The following is a 20,758-nucleotide window of genomic DNA, read 5'->3' on the forward strand; positions in this document are numbered from 1 at the left end:
GTGTGTTGATGAGTCAAAGGTCAAGAGCCGAAGAGCCGGTCCTCACTGGGGTGCAGAGGGCTCTGTGGGGGTGGGGCGGGCACTGCATGGACCCTGCACCCTGGAGCTGATGTTCAGGTAGTGGGAGGAGGTGACCAGCTAGGGCAAGCCGCTCTCTCAGAGACGCTCTGTGCAGAAGCAGGGAGGGTGTTGCAGCCCAGCTGCAGAGGCCCCACAGGGTTAGTTGGCCACTGGGGGCAGCTGGAGCGGGGAGAGGCACTTCAAAGGGCAAAGAAGTAGCAATGTCATCTGGCAAAAGTGACATTAAATAACTGCAATTAATACAGAATTGAAACCTAAATGCTTACATTCTAGGAAAGATACGTAATGTTAATTTTTTTCAACAGAAATGGGGGACATGAGATGGGGAAATGGCAGTGTGCTGATTTCCACATCTTTCACTGGGAGGGGTTCACGGTGTCACTTGTGAAATCCGTGTCTTGAGAGTTACACATTGAGACCTGAAGTGAAAGGTGTCAGCTGACTGTGAGTGGATGCAGGACATGTTGGGCCCAGCACTGCTGTAAGCAGGAGCCCGCCCCCACACAGGTCTGACCACAGGGTCTCACCCCACAGTGGGACACCTGAGGCTCAGAGGTGATGGATTTGCCCAGTGTCTAGGGTTGGAGAGGGGAGATCCTGGAATCAGCAGTGAGAAGGGTGAACGTGGGCTCGGCAGTGAGAAGAGTGTGGGCCCAAGGTGCGTCCTGTTGAGCGTTGGCGTGGCTCCGGACACTCTCTCTGCCCCATACCTGCTTCCTCAGGCGTCAGGACATGTTTCTGCCCCAACAGCATTTCCCCACTGAGGCCTCCTGACCACAGAGCAGAAGCTGCTGGGGTGGGTGAGCCAGGGAAGCCAGGGCGCCTGTTCCTCAGCTCATGGCCCCAGGTGGGGTGGCCCCTCTGCACTCTAGAAACAGATCATGTGCGGAGCGAGCTCCTGCTCTCCACTCAGTCCCACAGCCTTCCCATGCAAGAGCTCCGCAGCTTCTCCTGACGACTCCTTCCCGCAAAATTCCCACCCCGTCCATCAGCAATGCTGTGGACTCTCTGCCCCACACCTCCCTTGTCACACGGAGAAGGAGGAGCCGGACAGGCGCCCGCCAGGAGGGCTGCTCTGTAGCTGGGAACCTCACTGAGTTTGCAGCAGGGGCCAGAATTGTGGGGAGCCATTCTAGAGACCCCATTTTCTTTTTTTTTTGAGATGGAGTCTCGCTCTGTCGCCCAGGCTGGAGTGCAGTGGCGTATCTCAGCTGACTGCAAGCTCCGCCTCCCAGGTTCACGCCATTCTCCTGCCTCAGCCTCCCGAGTAGCTGGGACTACAGGTGCCCGCCACCACGCCCGGCTAAATTTTTTTGCATTTTTAGTAGAGACAGGGTTTCACCATGTTAGCCAGGATGGTCTCGATCTCCTGACCTCATGGTCCACCCGTCTCGGCCTCCCAAAGTGCTAAGATTACAGGCGTGAGCCACCGCGCCCGGCCAACCCCATTTTCTTAATGGTGCCGCAGATTGGGAAGTGGCTCCCAGGGCCTCAGCCTATTGGCATGCAGGCCGGGCAGTGCCCAGCTGAGAGTGGCTCACAAGGATGAGTCAAGAGGAAATGAGCGCATGGCAGGAGAGGCCGCCATCTGTGGCCGCCTGCACGGCCAGGCCTGTTCTCAGCGCTTTACCGCGGCCAATTCAGCTGCTCTCACCTCAGCCGCCTCCTGAGAGACACGTGGGAGGTGGAGGCTCAGAGAGGGGAAGTCGGGACTCAAGCCTGGGCATTTTGATAATCACAGGAGTGAGACGCAGGTGGAGAGCAGGCCAGGAGCCTGCGGCGCTTCTCCTGTGAGCTGCCCCCAGGAGGCGCTCGTGTGTTGCCCGTCGCCCCCACCCCTTCTTCCCTCCACATCTCTAGAAATACAGACACTGCGTGCAGAGCACCGGGTGCTGATGTGGGTTAGCAGGCACCTCCTGATACCTGTGGCCTGTCCTCCCTCCAGCCGGGTGACACCCAGACCCCCAGCTCCTGCACACCCCTGGGCAACCCCGCTGTGCCCCCGGGGTGCTGAGCGTGGCTTTGCCAGTGTGTCAGAGGCATCAATTGCTAAAACAATTAGGCAGAAATTACCATTTAGAACATCTTTGCTCTAGAGTTGGGCACTTCACTCACGTGTTTGTGGACGAGGCCGGGCAGGCAAGTGAGCCGGAATGCCTCATTCCTCTGGGGCTGTTGTCGGACATCAGTGGCCAGGTAAGTCCCGACTACTGTGTGTGCTGCTTCCTCCTCACCCCGTTCTCCTGAGGGGATGGGGGCTGCGGTCCTGCTGGGAACAGTCACAGCCGTACAGGGGTCAGGTGGGAAGTGCGAGGGACCCCGAGGTGCTGGGGCCATGGGTCTCTAGTGTACTTTATTCCTGTTGGACTAGAAGTGAATGTCTTGACTCATTTACTTGTAAAACGGAGGTAAGAGCCATTCTAGCTATTGGGGATGCAGCGGTGAAGTCACGAATGTGGTCCCTGCTCTGGGTGAGCCGGCTGTTCAGTGCCTGGAGGGGCGGACAGGGCTAGTGCTCCTGCATCTGACCCACTTGCCCCTCGGGCTGCCCCGGCCTCCAGCTCTGTGCATCCTCTGTCCTCTGCTCCCACCTGCTTCCTCCCCGGGTGCTTCTGGTGGTGGCGTGGGCGTCACCTTGAACTCCCGTGATTCCCTCACTGTGGCTCATCCAGTGTCCAGCGCGGGACGTTTCAGGCTCCTCCTTGGCGCCCATCCTAGATGTCTGTCCCAGTCACCAGGCACTGTGGGGCGGAGCATGAAGGTGGCGCCTAAGGAGGGAGCAGGGACTGGTCCAGGCAGAGCAGTGGCGTAGGGCGGCCTCACCAGGTCAAGGCAACCATGGACAAGAGGGAAGGGGCAGGTGGGATGGCGGCCAGGGCCAGCCACGCAGAAGCTTCCAGAAGATAGACAGCATCCTTGGGGCTCTTACCACTTTGAGAGATTCGCAGAAGAGAAAACCAGGCTGCAGAAGCCGGGCAGATGGCAGGACTTCAGGGGCATGCGGGGAGAGATGGCTCCAAGCCCTGTCAGCATCCCCTGGTCTCCCAGTTCCTCCCGTCGTCCCCTGCAGCCAGAGCGAGCATGGGGCCGTCGTGCGCGCAGCCCCATTCCCACCTGAGCCCGTAGGAGTGGCAGCGGCACCCTCCCTGCGTGAGCTGAGACGGGCCCTCTGTGTGCAGATCGTGCTAGCAGGAGACCCCATGCAGCTCGGCCCAGTCATTAAGTCCAGACTCGCCATGGCCTATGGGCTGAACGTGTCCTTGTTGGAACGGCTGATGTCTCGACCCGCGTACCAGAGGGACGAAAATGCTTTCGGTGCTTGCGGCGCACATAACCCGCTGTTGGTGAGTCACAGACGCCAGCACGTTCCGGTCCCCAGCTAAGCAGACACAGGCTCCGGGGCAGTCAAGCAGCTCACCCTTCTGTCCACCTGAGTCATCTCCATCCATGGGCAGAGTGCAGGGGAGCACCCACCACAGCACCTCCCCTGTCAGCAGAAACTGCAGCCTGGTGCTGATGGCTGAGACTCTGGGGTCAGATACAGTAAGATAAGTTAAAATCTGTGTTACTCTGTTAATGTAAGAAAAGCAGGAAGTAACTTTTGTGACTTAAAAAGCCTGCCCTAGACTGACTGCAGGCAGTGTCTCCTCAGTGGTCTCCAACCCCGAGGTCCCACTGAAGTGCAGGTTCTGGGCTCTCAGCCAACCTTGTACCAAATTCTGAGGGATGGGCTTTGGGATTTGCATCTTTGGAGCCCCCAGCACACTGAGCTTGGGCCTCCAGGGCCCGTCATTAAACAGTGAACCAAGTAGCCTCAGTTTGTGAGCCCCTGTAGCCCACAGAAGAACAGTCTCCGTCTGATTCCCATGGCCAGTATTAACATCAACAGAAAATGAGGGGCAGTTACCATGGGCAGACTTTCAGGGAAAAGGACTGGACCCCATTTTTGGTTGTCAAGTGTAGGGAGCAGGTGGGGGTCTTCAGGCCAAGGAGGGCCTCATGAGGGACCACCCGAAAGACAGGTACCGGCTGTGCCAGGAGGCCATGAAACTGCCCCCGGGAAGACGGCGGGCCGCGAGCTGCTGGGCCCAGAGGGCGCCTGAGAGCTCTGCTGCCCCCCAGAGGTTTGCCTCATCCTCCAGTGCCGCTGTGCACCTGCACCCGCTAGCTGCTTTGCTGGAGGTGTGGGTGCAGGTGACGTGGCCGCAGCAGGAGAGACCAGCACGCTGCCATCACCACCGTCCCCACCACACAGCCTTCAGGGCAGGTGCATGCGGCACATGGCCACAGGTACAGAAAGACCCTGCCGCACGGGAGGTGAAGGCCTTGTCCTGTGCGGGGCCTGGGCAGTGTCCAGCACCCTCCAACCAGAGCGGCTGCCACAGTGACCCCAGGAGGCTGCATGCTTCCTTCCTCTTCCCCAGCAGCTGCCCATGTCGAGCTAAGGCAGAGGTGCCGTGACTCTAGGTCGCATTTGGAGTTTGGAGTAGCACGTTGAAGGCTGGACACACTAAGGCAGAGGTGCTGTGACTCTAGATCACATTTGGAATTTGGAGTAGCACGTTGAAGGCTGGACACACTAAGGCAGAGGTGCCGTGACTCTAGATCGTATTTGGAGTTTGGAGTAGCACGTTGAAGGCTGGACACATTCTAGTTAGGCTTGACAGAGTCCGGAGGACTCATGGGGCCAATAACAGCGTTCTCATGCCAATGTCATCTGGCGAGTAACAGACAGCACTGTGGGAACACAGGTTTTCACCAGCAGGGGCTTTGTTAACTCATCCCAAGGAGGGAGAGCCCTAGGCGTGTTCTCCCCAGCAGTGTCTCCCCGAGGGACAGTCAGTGACAGGAGGGCAGAGGGTGCAGCATTGCATGCAGAGGACGGCTCCCCACGGCACAGACGCAGCGAGTCCTCATGCCAACACATGGGTCACATGATGAGCAGGGTCAAGACTGAGCATTGCTCTGACTGGTTGAACTCCTGTGGTCCCTGGAGACCCTCCCTGGCTGCTTACACCAGCACCAGGGGAAGAGCGCCTGCCATGAGTGAGTTTCCCGGGCAAGTTGGAGGCAGACAGTAAAGGTGTCCCATGTACTGGTGACATCACAGCCACCCTCAGCGGCATCAGTGAAGTCACAGCCAGGCCCGCCCAGGGCTGGCCATGCCCCCAGAGTCAGTGTCTATACTCTCCTGGCCGAGGGGCCCAGGAGCTCTTCCTTCCCTGTGGCCAAGCGGAGGCAGGGCTGTGTGGGCCAGCAAGACGCTGTTTCCAGGATGAAGCTCTCATCACGCGAGGGAGGCATCCACCTGCCCTCCACCTGGCTGCTGGGTTCCAGGTGGCAGGAGACCTTTAAGAGGCCCCTCAGCCACACCCAGACCCAGGAGAGGAACAGAGGGCAGCCGTCACACCCTTTTCTTCCTGATGTTCCCATTTTCTATTCAGATGAACCCTTGGCTTGACCATCATCCAAGGGCTTGGTCTGGGGGCAGGCGACACACGGGCGCAGGAGCAGAGTCAGGCTTGGAAGTCAGGCAGGCCTTACGTTTGCCGTGCAGAGCCGCTTTTCCTTCGACAGAAGCTGTGCCGGTACCACCTTCCCCTTGTGACCCATCACCATCTCCTCGCAGGTCACAAAGCTGGTGAAGAACTACCGGTCCCACGAGGCCCTGCTGACACTGCCCTCACGGCTGTTCTACCATGGGGAACTCGAGGTCTGTGCGGACCCCACAGTGGTGACCTCTTTGCTGGGCTGGGAGAAGCTGCCTAAGAAAGGCTTCCCGCTCATCTTCCATGGTGTGCGGGTGAGTTGTGTCTTGAACCTGTAGGTGACTGTGTCGGGTAAGGACAGTGTGGCAGGAGGTCCTTCCTCCCAGGTGAGGCTCTGTCACCTGCCTGTGGCGGGGCAGATGTTCTGCTGGTCTCCAGAGAGTGAAAAGCCATCGGGGGCTTGTGCCCCCCAAGATGGATGCCGACTTCTCCTGCCAGATGAGTTGTGCCTGGCACCAAGGGGGCATCATGGGCACCACTCTCAGGTGGTCACAGCAGACAAGCACTGGGCTCCAAGAGAAGCGAAGCTGCCCAGTGAGCTCTGGAAGGCCTGGGGAAGCTCTCAGGGCCATGTGCCTGGGGACACCCTGGGGCCGCAGGAAGCTCCCAGAGGCCACCGCCGCCTCCCTCCTGGTGCTTCCCTCGAGGGTTGGAGCTGTCAGGAGAGAGCCCGGCAGGGAAGGCAGCAGCTGCGAGCCCGAGCCCTGTGCCTGGGGCCTGAGGAGTGACAGGCCACCACCCCCTCTCCGAGGCCTCGCAGAGGGACAGAGTTAGATGCTGAGTGGCCAAGCAAAATTACAAGCATTCACTAAAATGAGATAGTTTGTATTAGGAATTTAGTTAGAGCAGAAATCAAGTTTTGCATTAACCCCCTGCCCCAGAAGAAGGGGCATTCAAGGTATCTGCAGTGAGGGCTGCACCCGGGCCACACGGGGAACCCTGGTGCCAGTGCCCCTTCCATGCCACGGGCCCCGGAGGACAGGGGTCCAGGTTACACCACTCGGCTGCCTCGGGGCCTCTGCATTCCATGCCCCACCCAGCAGTGGCCCCCAGTTGCTCTTCATAAGTTCCTGAGGGAGAAAATCTGTCTGTGATCTGTCCAAAGCAGTGGGGTGGGATATGTGTATGGCGGCTGTGGGGTTCTCACATTTGGAAGGGAAGGGGTCCTGAGGGGAATCTGCAGTGAGCTGGACACCTCAAGACATGGTGCACTCTGAGGCGGGTCCCTCCCCAGCAGTGGTCTCCCGCTGTCTGTCCTGCTAGCTCTGCCCATCTTCAGAAGCTTTCCTGGGTATCAGGAAAACACATTAGTGGCCAGGCACAGGGGCTCACCTGTAACCCCAGCACTTTGGGAGGCCAAGGCAGGAGGATTGCTTGAGCCTGGGAGTTCAAGATTAGCCTGGGCAACACAGTGAAACTCCCATCTCTTAAAAAAAAAAAATTTTTTTTTTTAATTAACTGAGCATGGTGGCATGTGCCTTTGGTCCCGGCTACTTGGGAGGCTGAGGCAGGAGGATCGCTTGAGCCCAGGAGATTGAGGCTGCAGTGAGCTATGATTGCACCACTGTACCTCAGCCCAGGCGACAGAGTGAGACCCTGACTCTAAAAACTATATAAATAAATGCATGGAGGCTGTCACTCAGCAGCTCTGTGTCCCGGCCTAGGATCTGTCCACCAGGTAGGCCATGGCGGAGAAGAGTCATGAAGCCTCTCGTTCTCGTTGTGCTCCTCATCAAATTATCCTTGGGTTTCTGATCGTTCTTGTCTTAACGAATTTTAACTGCTGTGTTTCATGCATATAATTTATCATTGCTTTATCTTCCTTATTATGTAATATCCTTCCATATTGTCATGTGTATTAGTCTTAAATTCCACCTCGTAGTATTAACATTGCCACTTTTTTCTTTTTACCTGGTATGTCTTTGCCCTCTTCATTTTTTATTGTTGTATTTCTTAGGAGCAGCTAAGTTTTTATATTTAATCCATTTTGGGAGTCAGTTTGCTTTTAGTGACATAAACCAGCCCAGTCTATAGTAATTTCACATTATTTCTTCTTTATCTTTCTTAGTTATTTTATTTCCTGATTTTTTCTAGTTGATTGGTTGCTATTCATTGAATTATTTCTCAATTTAGAAGTTTCTGCTATAAGTTTCCATCACATTAATCTTTTAAGTTTCTTCAGTCATTTATTATTTACAGTAAATGAGTAAGTTAATGGTTTAACAACAGCAAAATTAATTCTTACTGCTTTATCTGGTGGTCACTTTTTTGGGTTTTGTTTTATGGGGTTTTTTGTTGTTTTTTTGTGTGACAGTTTTGCTCTTTCACCCCAGCTGGAGTGCAGTGGTGCCAATCTCGGCTCACTGCAACCTCCGCCTTCCAGGTTCAAGCGATTCTCATGCCTCAGCCTCCCACGTAGCTGGGACTACAGGCACCTGCCACCACGTCCAACTAATTTTTGTATTTTTACTGCTTTATCTGGCGGTCACTTTTTGGGGTTTTTGTTTGTTTGTCTGTTTTGTTTTGAGACAGGGTTTTGTTCTGTCACCCTGGCTGGAGTGCAGTGGTGCAATCTTGGCTCACTGCAACTTCTGCCTCCCAGTTTCAAGCAATTCTCATGCCTCAGACTCCCAAGGATTTGGCACTACAGGTGCCTGCCACCACGTCTGGCTAATTTTTGTATTTTTAGTAGAGACGGGGTTTCACCATGTTGGCCCGGCTGGTCTCGAACTCCTGACCTCGTGATCTGCCCGCTTTGGCCTCCCAAAGTGCTGGGATTATAGGCGTGAGCCACCGCACCCAGCCTGGTGGTCACTTTTTTAAATTCTAGGGCCGGACGTAGGAGGCCAAGGCAGGCAGATTGCTTGAGCCCAGGAGTTCAAGAACAGCCAGGACAACATAGCAAGACCCTATCTCTACAAAAAATACAAAAATTATCCGGGCATGGTGGTGCACACTTGTAGTCCCAGCTACTCAGGAGGCTGAGGTGGGAGGATCACCTGAGCCTGGGGAGGTTGAGGTTGCAGTGAACTGTGATCATGCCCTGGCACTTTAGTCTGGGCGACAGAGTGAAACCCTGTCTCATTCATTCATTCATTCATTCATAAATAAATGTACACATAATATAAAATTTGTCATGTTAAAAACCTTTTTTTTTTTTTTTTGAGACAGTTGTCTCACTCTGTCACCCAGGCTGGAGTACAGTGGCATGATCTTGGCTCACTGCAACCTCCGCCTCCCAGGTTCAAGCAGTTCTCATGCCTCAGCCTCCCGAGCAGCTGGGACTACAGGCATGCCCCACCATGCCCAGCTAATTTTTGTATTTTTAGTAGAGACGGGGTTTCACCATGTTGGCCAGGCTGGTCTCGAACTCTTGACCTCAAGTGATCTGCCCACCTCGGCCTCCCAAAGTGCTGGGATTACAGGCGTGAGCCACCACGCCCGGACTCCATTTTTAAGTGTAAAGTTTAATGGTGTTAAGTATATTCACATTGTTTTGCAGTCTCCAGAACTTTTATCTTGCAGTATTAAAATTCTATACCCATGAAACAGTAACTTTCTTCCCTGCAGCCCCTAGCAGCCACCATTCTACTTTCTGACTCTATGAATTCAGCTGTTCTAGGTGCTTCATACAAGTGGAATTAATCATGGAGTGTTTGTCCTTCTGTGACTGGCTTATTGCACTGAGCATCACGTCCTCAAGGTTCATCCATGTTGTGGTGTGTGTCAGAATTTCCTCCCTTTTGGGGGCTGAGTAACATTGTATTGTTTGTATACACCACACTTGGCTTATCAGTTCATCTATCAGTGGACACTTGGACTGCAGACGTTTGACTATTGTGAGTAGTGCTGCTACAACAGGTGTACAGATATCTATTTGAGACCCTGCTTTCAGTCCTCATGGGTACATACCCGGAAGTGGAATTGTTGGTAATTCTAGTCTTAATTTTTTGAGAAACCATCATCTTGCTTTCCACAGTAACTGCAGCATTTCCTACCCCAGCAGCAGTGCGCAGGGTTCCGGTTTCGCCACGTCCTCACCACTTATTTTCTGGGTTGTTTTATAGTAGCCATCTTTAGTGGGAGTGAGGTGTAGCTCGCTGTAGTTTTGATTTGCATTTCCCCAATGATTTGTGACATTGAGCAGCTTTTCATGTACCTGTTGGCCATCTGTATGTCTCCTTTGGAGAATTCAGGTCCTTTGCCCATATTTAATTGGGTCGCTTTTTGTCAGTGAGTTTAAGACTTCCTCATAGTTTTGGATATTAACTTCTTATATGCTATTTGCAAAGGTTTTCTCCCCCTCCGCAGATTATCTTTTCACATTGTTGGCTGCGTCCGTTGATGCCCAGACATTTTCCATTTGGATGTAGTCCAGCATATCCCTTTTAGTTATTGCCAGTGGCTTTGGTGTCGTATCCAAGAAATCATTGCCAAACCCAACATCGTGGGGCTTTTTCCATGTTTTCCTCCAAGAATTTTATGGATTTAGATCTTAGGTTTAGATCTTCGATCCACCTTGAGTTTACGTTTCCAGGTGGTGTCAGGTGAGGGTCCATCTTCATCCTTTTCGTGTGGCTCTCTAGTTTTTCCAGCAGCATTGGTTGAAAAACTGTCCTGGCACCCTTGTCAAAAGTCATCCGGCCATATACGCAAGGGTTTATTTCTAGGTTCTCCGTTCTACCCTGTTGATCTATATGTCTGTCTTTTATGTTAGTATATCTCATTAATGTTTTCTAAGGAAGAGTATTTTCAAGATGAGAAGTAGCTATATCAAAGGTCTAATATCAAAAAAAAAAAAAAAAAAATGAGAAATACCAGCCAGCCCTCCATTCCGGGGCTCAGACCCGAGTGGCGGACTTATGTGACCCGTCCTCCTCTGTAGCATTTAGCACGACTGTGAGCCATTTCATCGTTATTTAACATATGCCATCTGCCCTGCTCACATGTAAGTTCTGCACAAGAGCAGGGATTTATTCTGTCATATTCAGTGTGTATTCCCAGCACCGACTTCAGCTCCTGGATTGTAGCCTTCTGGTGAATATTCATGAAGTAAAGTAGGTTTCCTCTCCTCATCAACCCAGGGCAGTGAGGCACGGGAGGGAAAAAGCCCATCGTGGTTCAACCCGGCCGAGGCCGTCCAGGTCCTGCGCTACTGCTGCCTCCTGGCCCAGAGCATCTCCAGTCAGGTGTCTGCCAGCGACATTGGCGTCATCACGCCCTACCGGAAGCAGGTACGCCCTGCCCAGGCACGCCGGGCTCTGTGAGGTCCCTGCAGCCCTGCTCCTTGGCTCCTGCAGCTCCACAGAGGCAGGAACAAGCTCCTTGTGAGCAGCAGCAGGTTTTTAAAGGAACAGGACCGCACTTGAATGTCGTTCAACATAAGAGGTCAACCAACTGCCATCTACGGGCCAGTTCCAGGCAGCTGCCAGCTTTTCTATGGCCGGAGCCTATAACAGTTTTTACATTTCTAAATGGTTACATTTATATGTCTCTTGATATTTGGCCCTTTGGGAAAACATTTGCCAACCCCCAGCTCTAACCCAGTGTTTCTCAAAGGGGGCACTTTGGGTATATTTGAATGGGACGCTTCTCATTTCGTATGACTCTGTGATGTGATTATAGGAGAGTTAGCGTCCCCAGGCCCCAGGGGCTGGTCCCAGGAAGCATCTTCACACGTTCACAGTGGCCCTGGAGCTCTGGTGGGGACACGGGTGCCTCCCATGCTGAACACCAGGTTTCGTTCGTGAAGCATGTGTCCCTGTGGTGTTCACACCACCAAGCAGAACTTGGAAAGAACCCCCAAAATACAGAATAAAAGGTGGGTCCCCTAGGCCATCACAGTAACAGATCACCTGTACCATGTGTGTGCTGACCGCAGAGCCCTTCACAGATGTTATGTTTCCTTTTTTCTGACCTCGGGGCCTCAAGAGGTGAGTGCTTAGTTCTCCCAGAGGTACAGAGATTACGAAGGCTTGTGGAGACAAGTAAGTTGCCAAACATCACACAGCCAGTGTCCTGGTGTCTTAACCTCAGCTTGTAGGTGCCATCCTGCTGAGACACACACCTCAGCTATATGCAGCAGACACGCATCTCGTTTCTCCTGAAGGATTTCCTCCATCCTTGATGTGTGCTTGTGGGGAGGGAGGATTTTCCACATGAAACTTGGCTTTCCTAGTAAGCATTGTCCCCCGTCCTCAGTTTAACTAAAACTGCAATTTGTGTTCTAATCAATTCAGATGAGAAGAAAGCAATAAAGAATTAAAAAACAATATTGCACATTGGCCAATATTTGGTTTACGCTGTGATGTGTAAAGAAATGGATTTGTACATGCCGGGCGCGGTGGCTCATGCCTGTAATCCCAGAACTTTGGGAGGCTGAGGTAGGCGGATCACAAGGTGGGAGGCCGAGGTAGGCAGATCACAAGGTCAGGAGTTCGAGACCAGCCTGGCCAATATGGTGAAACCCTCTCTCTACTAAAAAATACAAAAAATTAGCTGGGCGTGGTGGCACGTGCCCATAATCCCAGCCGCTCAGGAGGCTGAGGCAGGAGAATTGCTTGAACCCGGGAGGCAGAGGTTGCAGTGAGCCGAGATCATGCCACTGCACTCCAGCCTGGGTGACAGAGTAAGACTCCGTCTCAAAAAAAAAAAAAGGAAAAGAAAAGAAATGGATTTGTACAGTGTTACCGTTAGTCTTTCTTTTAATCTGTTCTCAAGGTGGAGAAGATCAGAATTCTTTTGCGTAATGTTGATCTGATGGATATAAAGGTTGGATCGGTAGAGGAGTTTCAAGGACAAGAGTATCTGGTCATCATCATTTCCACCGTAGGTATCCCTGTTCTCCGTGGGGATGGCCAGTCAGGCGCTTGCTGCCCTGGGGGTTCTGGGGGCTTCAGATCTAAAGGGGCAGAGGCCGATTCCCAGCCCAGAGAAGCAGCTGCAGGCGGAGACTACCTAGGCCCAGGAGCCATCGTAAGCAGTGGCTGTGGGAAGGTCTTTTAAAACAATACTCTAAGACACAGGAAAATGAAGAGAAGGGACCCAGGAAGACATGGTGAATGCCTTGGAGAAGGAGGGACACGAAGTTGGAAGAACAGGCAGCTGAGGAACAGAGAGTGGGAGGGCAGGTACCCGCAGGAGAGCCCCTAAGACCCCGCCATCCAGACAGCCACAAGTGTAAGAGGGCTCCCTGTCTGCAGATGGAGTGCAATGAGACCCATCCCTTTCTGCTGCCCTTCCTCCTCCCCATTCTTCCCCTCCCCGCCTCCTCCTCCTGTTTCTTTTCTTTTTTTTTTTTTTTTTTTTTTTTTTTTTTTTTTTTTTGACGTGGCGTCTCGCTCTGTCGCCCAGGCTGGAGTGCAGTGGCCCGATCTTGGCTCACTGCAAGCTCCGCCTCCTGGGTTCATGCCATTCTCCTGCCTCAGCCTCCCGAGTAGCTGGGACTACAGGCACCCGCCACCACGCCCAGCTAATTTTTTTTTGTATTTTTAGTAGAGACGGGGTTTCACCGTGTTAGCCGGGATGGTCTCGATCTCCTGATCTCGTGATCCTCCCGCCTCAGCCTCCCAAAGTGCTGGGATTACAGGCGTGAGTCACCGCGCCCGGCCTCCTGTTTCTTTTTGAACCAAAAATGAGGTCATTCTGCTATTTAACATTTTTAAGTGTTTTCATATATCAAGAGTTTCTCTTCATGCCCCCCAGAAACTTCAAGTGCCATTTTTATTCATCTCTGTGTGCTTTTAGGTACGGTCAAATGAAGATAGATTTGAAGATGATCGATATTTTTTGGGTTTCTTGTCCAACTCAAAAAGATTTAATGTTGCAATCACCAGACCCAAAGCTTTGCTGATAGTGCTGGGAAACCCCCATGTTCTCGTTCGAGTGAGTTTTCAGGCACTGGGTGGGCTGTGATCACTTAAGGAGGGAGGGTCCAGTTCACTCGGGATGAGACGTACACGGCACCAGGAGACATGGGGCCTTCACTTGCTCTCACACCAGGCTAATTGTTATTGCCAACAGGACCCCTGTTTTGGTGCTTTGCTGGAATACAGTATTACGAACGGTGTTTACATGGGATGCGATTTACCTTCTGAACTGCAGTCTCTGCAAAAGTGAGCGCTTCTGCTGTCTTCCTCAAAGTCAGGCTGGCTCTAGGACGTGCTCTAGCCTGCCCTCCCCTGCTCCCGTCACCCCCATCCACTTACTCACCTGCAGCCTTAGCCCTCTGCCGACCACCTTCCTCACCTCATCCTGGGCTGCAGCCGCCACTGTTTCCTGGACATTTGGGGACATTTGGGGACATGTCACCTTTCCCACATAGGCTAACCGGGTAAACTAAGTCCCCTTGTAAAACCCACATTGGGAAAAGAGTGCAGCTCCCAGCCCGCTGTGGGAGCCTGACTCACTGGCCATCCGCTTCTCCTCTGTCTACAGCTGTGGCGAGGGGGTGGCAGACCCCTCCTACACAGTGGTGCCAGAATCCACAGGACCAGAGAAGCATCAGGAGCCCAGCTGATCTGCAGTGGCTGACAGCACGGAGGCCATGTGCTCGGCCTGGCCACGTTGCCGTACTGTCTGCTCCGTGGCTCCTGTGGCCCGCCCTTGTCTCGCAGCCAGGCAGGGTTCGTGTGTGGGTGTGGGGCTGCCAGGTTGGACGCAGCCGCTGCTGCCCTGACTTTGGCATATGCCAGCCTGTTCCTGCCACAGGGCAGTCACTGCCGCCTACCCTGAAATAAATCCTCGAGTTACCCCCAGCAGCCTTTCCACCTCGAGATGTGTGCCCGTGTCAGTGGTGAACAGGGTTTCGTGCTGGCGCAGTTTTTGGAGATGGCTTGCTGTGCACTTCGCCGGAACTAGCCGCGTGTCAGGCTCCAGGCAAGGCTGCCAGCTCCACTCAGCAGAGCGCCAGGGCCATGGACCAGGCAAATAGAGCCCACAGGGCCTGAGGCTGTACATGGGGCCAGGGTGGTGGGGGTGGCACTCAGGCCTGCCCTAGGCCCAGTGCTCCTGGGAGTTTGCAGCTGGGCGGGTTCCTGGGTACAGGCCTGGACCCTTTAGGGGTCCTTAGAACACATCTCTGGGCCAGAAATAAAACACGTGGAGATGGGCGACGCACCTCAGGCCAGGAGGAGCAGAGCAGTGGCAGGAAGAACGCTTGGGGTGAGCCCTGCACTGTCCTCAGCCTGGTGCCGGGTCTCAGTACAGCAGCCTGGCCGGAACACAGGACCCCCGGGCTCGGAGATGCCGCCCACATACACCCAGGGCCCCAGAGGAGGCCAACGCCGCTTTACAGGGGGTCTTCCCTGGCCTATGCCCGCCATCCCCACAGCGAGACAGACCAGGAGCCACCTCAAAGGGTGCGGGCTTGGCCCACCTCAAAGTTTGGGAGCCTTGCCCTCCACCCTCCTCCACCCCCCCTCCCCCACCCCCTCCCCCATGATTCGCTCCCGGGAAACAAATGCTCAGTGTCTCCACTTAGATGTAGCATCTGCCTGGCAAGCAGAAACCACTGTCTCCTGAAAGTCTCAAGACACCAGGGATCATGTCTCTTTACTAAACTTGTGGGTGATGCTAAGATCTGTGGTCACAACTCCAGGGAGTACTTGATGTAGGAGGAAGCACTTTCCAGACAGGCGGCGTCATGTCAGGGCCCAGGACTGCATGCGGCATCACCTGCTGTGGCTTCTGCATGAGTTGTGTTTAGGAATTGAAGGGTTTCTCCAGGCAGAGCTGTCATTGCTGTGCTAAGGGGTGCGTGGAGGCCCAGGCAGAGCCCCCATGCGTGGAGGCCGCTGTACCCAGTGCTCCTGCAGCCAGCGTTTGCTGGACTCTGCAGAGCAGAAGTCCTGGGGCAAGGACCTCTCCATCCTGTCAACCCCAAATCGAAGGGATGCCCCCCAGGGAGTCTGCGGACTTTTCTGACCCAGGTGAGGGGAGCAGTGGGGTCAGCCCTGACACTGAGAGGACACCTCTCTGGGCTCAGTGACCAGGATGTCCTGGCAGGTGGGAGAGACGCAAGAAGCAGGTGTGGGGCCCACACCCGAGGGAGTGCTCTTGGGCAGAGACTTGGGGAGCCAGTGTTGAGGCTGGGCAGGTGTCCTCAGCTGGGGGACACCTCAGCAATGATGTGGCATGTGCCCGGGGTGGCAGGAGACCAGGCAGGGTCATTCTATAAAGGACTCAGGGCACCTGTTTGCTGGTGCAAGAGTGGCAGGGAGGCTGTCAGGTGACAGGGAGGGAGGGGAAGAGAAGGAGGTCAGTGAGGAGGCTGCCCTGGAGGGGCCCAGGCTACAGGGAAGGCAGCACTGCTCAGCCAGCCATGCATCCCTGCAAAGCAAGGCAAGGGAAGCAAAGGCAAGTGGGGCCTGCGGGCAGGTGTCGTCTGCACAGGATTTGGGGCTTTTTTTGAGACAGGGTCTTGCTCTGATGCCCAGGCTGGAGTGCAGTGGCATAATCATGGTTCATTGCATCCTCAACCTCCCAGCCTCAGGTGATCCTCCCACCTTAGCCTCCCAAGTAGCTGACACTACAGGTGTATGCCATCACACCTGGCTAATTTTCTGTAGAGACAGGGTTTCGCCATGTTGCCCAGGTTGGTCTCGATTTCCTGGGCTCAAGTGTTCCGCCCACCTCAACCTCCCAAGTAGTTGAGATAACAGGCGTGTGCCATCACACCTGGCTAATTTTTTATTATTATTTGTAGAGACAGTCTCGCTATGTTGGCCAGGCTGGTACACAAAGGTCTTAAACTTTGGTGCTTGGAGTCCCCTAAATGAAACCTTAAGGGAGTGCATCTCTTCCCTCGTTTTTGTAGTTATCTAAGATTTTTCTTCATCATGTTTTAAATGTGCTTATGATGTAAGTCACAGCATATTATAAATCTTGCCATTTCACTTATTTTCATTTTTTATTTTATTATTATTATTATTATTTTTGAGACGGAGTCTCGCTCTGTCGCCCAGGCTGGAGTGCAGTGGTGCAATCTCGGCTCACTGCAAGCTCCGCCTCCCGGGTTCACGCCATTCTCCTGCCTCAGCCTCCCGAGTAGCTGGGACTACAGGCGCCTGCCACCGCGCCCAGCTAATTTTTTGTATTTTTAGTAGAGACAGGGTTTCACCATGTTAGCCAGGATGGTCTCAATCTCCTGACCTCGTGATCCACCTGCCTCGGCCTCCCAAAGTGCTGGGGTTACAGGCGTGAGCCACCGCGCCCGGCCAAATCTTGCCATTTTCCTTTTCAGTGTATCCAGTGGAACAAAAAATGCCATTATAGTTTGATACTATCATCCACTTAGAGGACACCAGCAAGCTGTTCTTTCACAGCTAGAAAGTTTATTTCTTCTTTTCCTTGAACTCATATTTCTATTCCACTCCCCCCCATATTTGTATCCTAATCCAAAATGTGTTAGGTTTGAAAGGTGTGGGCATCACAAATATTTTCTGTTCTTCTCCTGGGCACAGAACGGGATTTCACCCCCGCCTCCCTCACCACCACAGGTGTGTAAAGCCAGTGAGATCACTGATGCGAAGGCTCTGAAGGCAGAGGGCAGCTCACCCCCGCTCCCCACTGGACACCAGGGGCGAGGGCCGCCACGTGTCAGGCTGAGGATGGCGGGACAGAGCCCCCAGTCTCCCTATGAGCAGTGTGTGGGGCCAAACAACCTGAGCTGCTGTTGACGTCTGTTACTGTGGCAAGGTCTGGCCTGTCCCTACCAAACACCAGTCTCAGCGTACCCTGACAAAATACAAGCACTGAGGCTTAACATGGGAACAATCTGGCCGATTGTTATTCTTACGATTATTATAAATACCGAGTCAAAATGACACGCATACATTTCCAATTTTCATAATAAACAAAAATAAAATTGAGCTAGAAATGCTTTTTTTTTTTTTTTTTTTTTTTTTTTTTTTGGAGATGGAGTTTCATTCTCTCGCCCAGGCTGGAGTGCAGTGGCACAATCTCGGCTCACTGCAACCTCCACCTCCTAGATTCAAGCGATTCCCCTGCCTCAGCCTCCTGAGTAGCTGGGATTACAGGCGTATGCCACCATGCCCGGATAATTTTTGTATTTTTAGTAGAGATGTGGTTTCACCATGTTGACCAGGCTGGTCTTGAACTCCTGACCTAAAGTTGATCTGCCCACCTCAGCCTCCCAAAGTGCTGGGATTACAGGCATGAGCCACCACACCTGACCAGAAATGCATTATTATCCGTATGGGGCTTATTTGCAAATAGTTAATGTCATCATGGGAAGATATTACTTAGGGCGGAAATGAGACAGGTTGTCAGTTTTTTTCCTGTTTTTCATCTTCATGGATATAGCTCAGAAAGCTTGTTCGCTTAAAGAAAGAGATGGGAATACAAGCTTTGCACAGCCCTCATCGTCTTCAAGATCCTTCCATGTGTTGAAATCTCATGTTAATATATCACCAAGAAAAAGAAGCAGGTGCTCCCACAATACGGGATTTGGGAAGACCGCAGGGGTGGACCCTTCACTCCTGCCACACATCCTCCTGAGGAGGGGAACAGGCTGGGTGGCCAGGGTGTCATCACGGACGTTTGCTCACCGTTCCACTCACCGGGAATGAGGATGGCAGCCAAGGTGCTGAGCAGGCCCTGGCTCTGCCACAGGCGTTCTTCTTGTGAAGCTCCCACCGCTTCCTCTGCGAGACAGTGACTGGCCAGTGGTGCTCAACAGGCATGCAAGATCACACCCACTCATAACCATCCATGTTCACTGAAAAGCTGCTGTGGCCCAGATGGTGCCCCGGGCAGCGGGGGCAACATGCAAAACAAATGCAGCAGATGCAGTGGCTCAAGCCTGCAATCCCAGCGTGGCTCACGCCTGCAATCCCAGCACTGTGGGAGGCCAAGGCCGGGTTGTGGGGGGTGGTGGTGGGGGGATCAGGAGTTTGAGACCATCCTGGGCAATATAGTGAGACCCCGTTTCTACAGATAAAAAAATTTTAAGGCCAGGTGCAGTGGCTTATGCCTGTAATCCCAACACTTTGGGAGGCTGAGGCAGGAGGATCACTTGAGCCCAGGAATTCAAGACCAACCTAGGCAACATGGCGGAACCCCATCTCTATCAAAAAAATTAGCCAGGTGTGGTGGTGCATGCCTGCAGTCCCAGCTACTCAGGAGGCTGAGGTGGGAGGATCCCTTGAGCCCAGGAGACAGAGGTTGCAGTGAACCAAGATCCTACCGGCGCACTCCAGGTTGGGCAACAGAGTGAGACCTTGTCTCAAAAAATAGTAGTAACAGTTGCTGGGTGCGGTGGCTCACACCTGTAATCCCAGCACTTTGGGAGGCTGAGGTGGGCGGATCACGAGGTCAGGAGATCAAGACCATCCTGGGTAACATGGTGAAACCCCGTCTCTACTAAAAAAAATAAATAAATACAAAAAAATTAGCTGGGCGTGGTGGCAGGCGCCTATAGTCTCAGCTACTTGGGAGGCTGAGGCAGGAGAATGGTGTGAACCCCGGGGGTGGAGCTTGCAGTGAGCCGAGATGGTGCCACTGCGCTCCAGCCTAGGCAACAGAGCAAGACTCTGTCTCAAAAAAATAATAATAATAGTAACAATTAAAAAAAAGCCGGGCGTAGTGTCAGCGTGCATCTGTAATGCCAGCTACTTGGGGGGTCAAGGTGGGGGGATTGCTTGAACCCAGGAGTTCAGGGTTACAGTGAGCTCTGACCAGTGATGCAGTGCTCAGGGTTTGAACAGACCATGCACACAACCCGCTAGAAATAAATAAACTCAAAGCACCTGGAAGCTACACGCCCCCCCCCGCCCCCCCAGAATGGCAGATACTAGAAGGTGGGTAGGGCTGAGAGCTGGAAAGAAGACAGGGATGGTGAGAGCGTGGACTGACCCAGCACTTCTGGAAAGCATGGAGAGGCACCCATGCGAAAGCAGAAAGTGTATCTGAACAACAAAGGCACCCACCCAGCAGCCACACTCGGGGCGCTCGGAGGGGCTGGAACTCACTGCACTGGGTTATCTGGGAGTGATTGAGTTGTCGGGGGGGTGACTTGGTTATGTGAGGGGTGGCTGGGTTCTCTGGGGTGACGGTTATCTGGCAGTGACTGGGTTATCTGGGATGAATAGGTTATGTGAGAGGTGACTGGGTTATTAGGGAGGTGACTGGTGTATCTGGCAGTGACTGGGTTATCTGGTAGGGGTGACTGTTATCTGGGGGTGAATTGGTTTATCTGGGGTGCCTGGGTTGTCAGGGGTGACTGGGTTATCTGCTAGGGGTGATTTATCTGGAGGTGCCTGGGTTATTTGGGGTGACTGGGTTTATCTGGGGTGACTAGGTGGTTGGGTGCTGGGATTGGATGTGGCTGAACTGCCTGCCTCAGGATGAAGTTTGCTGGAAGCCATGGGCTGGCATCCCTCAGAAAACATGCAAGGATCTTTAAAAACGCAGACAGCGTGAAAGGTCAAAGCAGACACACATCCCCTCCGCAGCCCAGGGAGGCAGGGGGACCTCCTGGTTTGCTCACAGCAGTGGCCCGGCCTGTGAACACGGGCTCAAAATACATTTTTGGAATGAATTATTGAATGAACTTAAAACACCAATCACGCTAAATCTTTTATATGAAAGATCGTGCACGTACGTCCTGGTATAGTAGGAAGGGGACCTGCACGAGGGAAAACCGCTGCCTCGAAGAGGGCCCTGTGGGCAGAGATCACGCGGGATGCGCCCACGTCTGAAGCCAGACCCCCGGCTCCCCAGGAAGAACAGGACGGAGGGCAGGGCTGTGGGGTGCCGAGGGAATGAAGGTCAGGGAGGCGGCGGGGACCCCCTGAGCTGGCACAGGCCCCGGGAACGGATGTGGAACAGTAGACGGGATAGGGCGTGGGGGAAGGAGGTGCACGCTGCAGGAGCGGGGGTGATGGGGTCACTCACGGCGGCGGGACTGGGGGGAATGGGTGGGGGGGTCGGGTGGGGCCGGGGCTGCAGTGGAGGGTGTGGGGCGGGGAGATGCCCTCATTGTCCGTGCACGGGCGCCCGAGCCCGGAGAAGAGGGCGCCGGCCTCCCCGCCCGTGGCCGCAGCACCTCAGGAGCGCGGGAACCTCCGGGCCCACAGCGGGGCGCGGCCGGGGCAGGTCGGGGGCCC

The 20,758-nt window shown here is 53.8% G+C and overlaps 1 protein-coding gene across 9 annotated transcripts in view; it reads left to right on the top strand.

The window, feature by feature from the left end:
• The window catches only part of MOV10L1 (Mov10 like RNA helicase 1), a 71,120-nt gene extending 56,166 nt beyond the window's left edge, over positions 1 to 14,954 (top strand). Inside the window, exons 20-27 of one of the 9 annotated variants that reach the window (XM_054469823.2) lie at positions 2,178 to 2,277; positions 3,261 to 3,425; positions 5,711 to 5,884; positions 10,715 to 10,864; positions 12,351 to 12,458; positions 13,377 to 13,514; positions 13,653 to 13,744; positions 14,067 to 14,954. In XM_054469823.2, coding sequence (XP_054325798.2) covers positions 2,178 to 2,277; positions 3,261 to 3,425; positions 5,711 to 5,884; positions 10,715 to 10,864; positions 12,351 to 12,458; positions 13,377 to 13,514; positions 13,653 to 13,744; positions 14,067 to 14,148 — 1,009 coding nt within the window. In that variant the 3' untranslated portion in view covers positions 14,149 to 14,954. Of the gene's footprint in view, positions 1 to 2,177; positions 2,278 to 3,260; positions 3,426 to 5,710; positions 5,885 to 10,714; positions 11,949 to 12,350; positions 12,459 to 13,376; positions 13,515 to 13,652; positions 13,745 to 14,066 lie in introns of those variants that run through there. The other 8 variants (XM_054469824.2, XM_054469825.2, XM_063663308.1 and 5 more) reach the window with 8 other exon arrangements.
• The last annotated feature ends 5,804 nt before the right edge of the window (positions 14,955 to 20,758 follow it).

Source organism: Pongo pygmaeus, chromosome 23, assembly GCF_028885625.2.
Source record: "Pongo pygmaeus isolate AG05252 chromosome 23, NHGRI_mPonPyg2-v2.0_pri, whole genome shotgun sequence".
Lineage (NCBI taxonomy): Eukaryota > Metazoa > Chordata > Mammalia > Primates > Hominidae > Pongo > Pongo pygmaeus.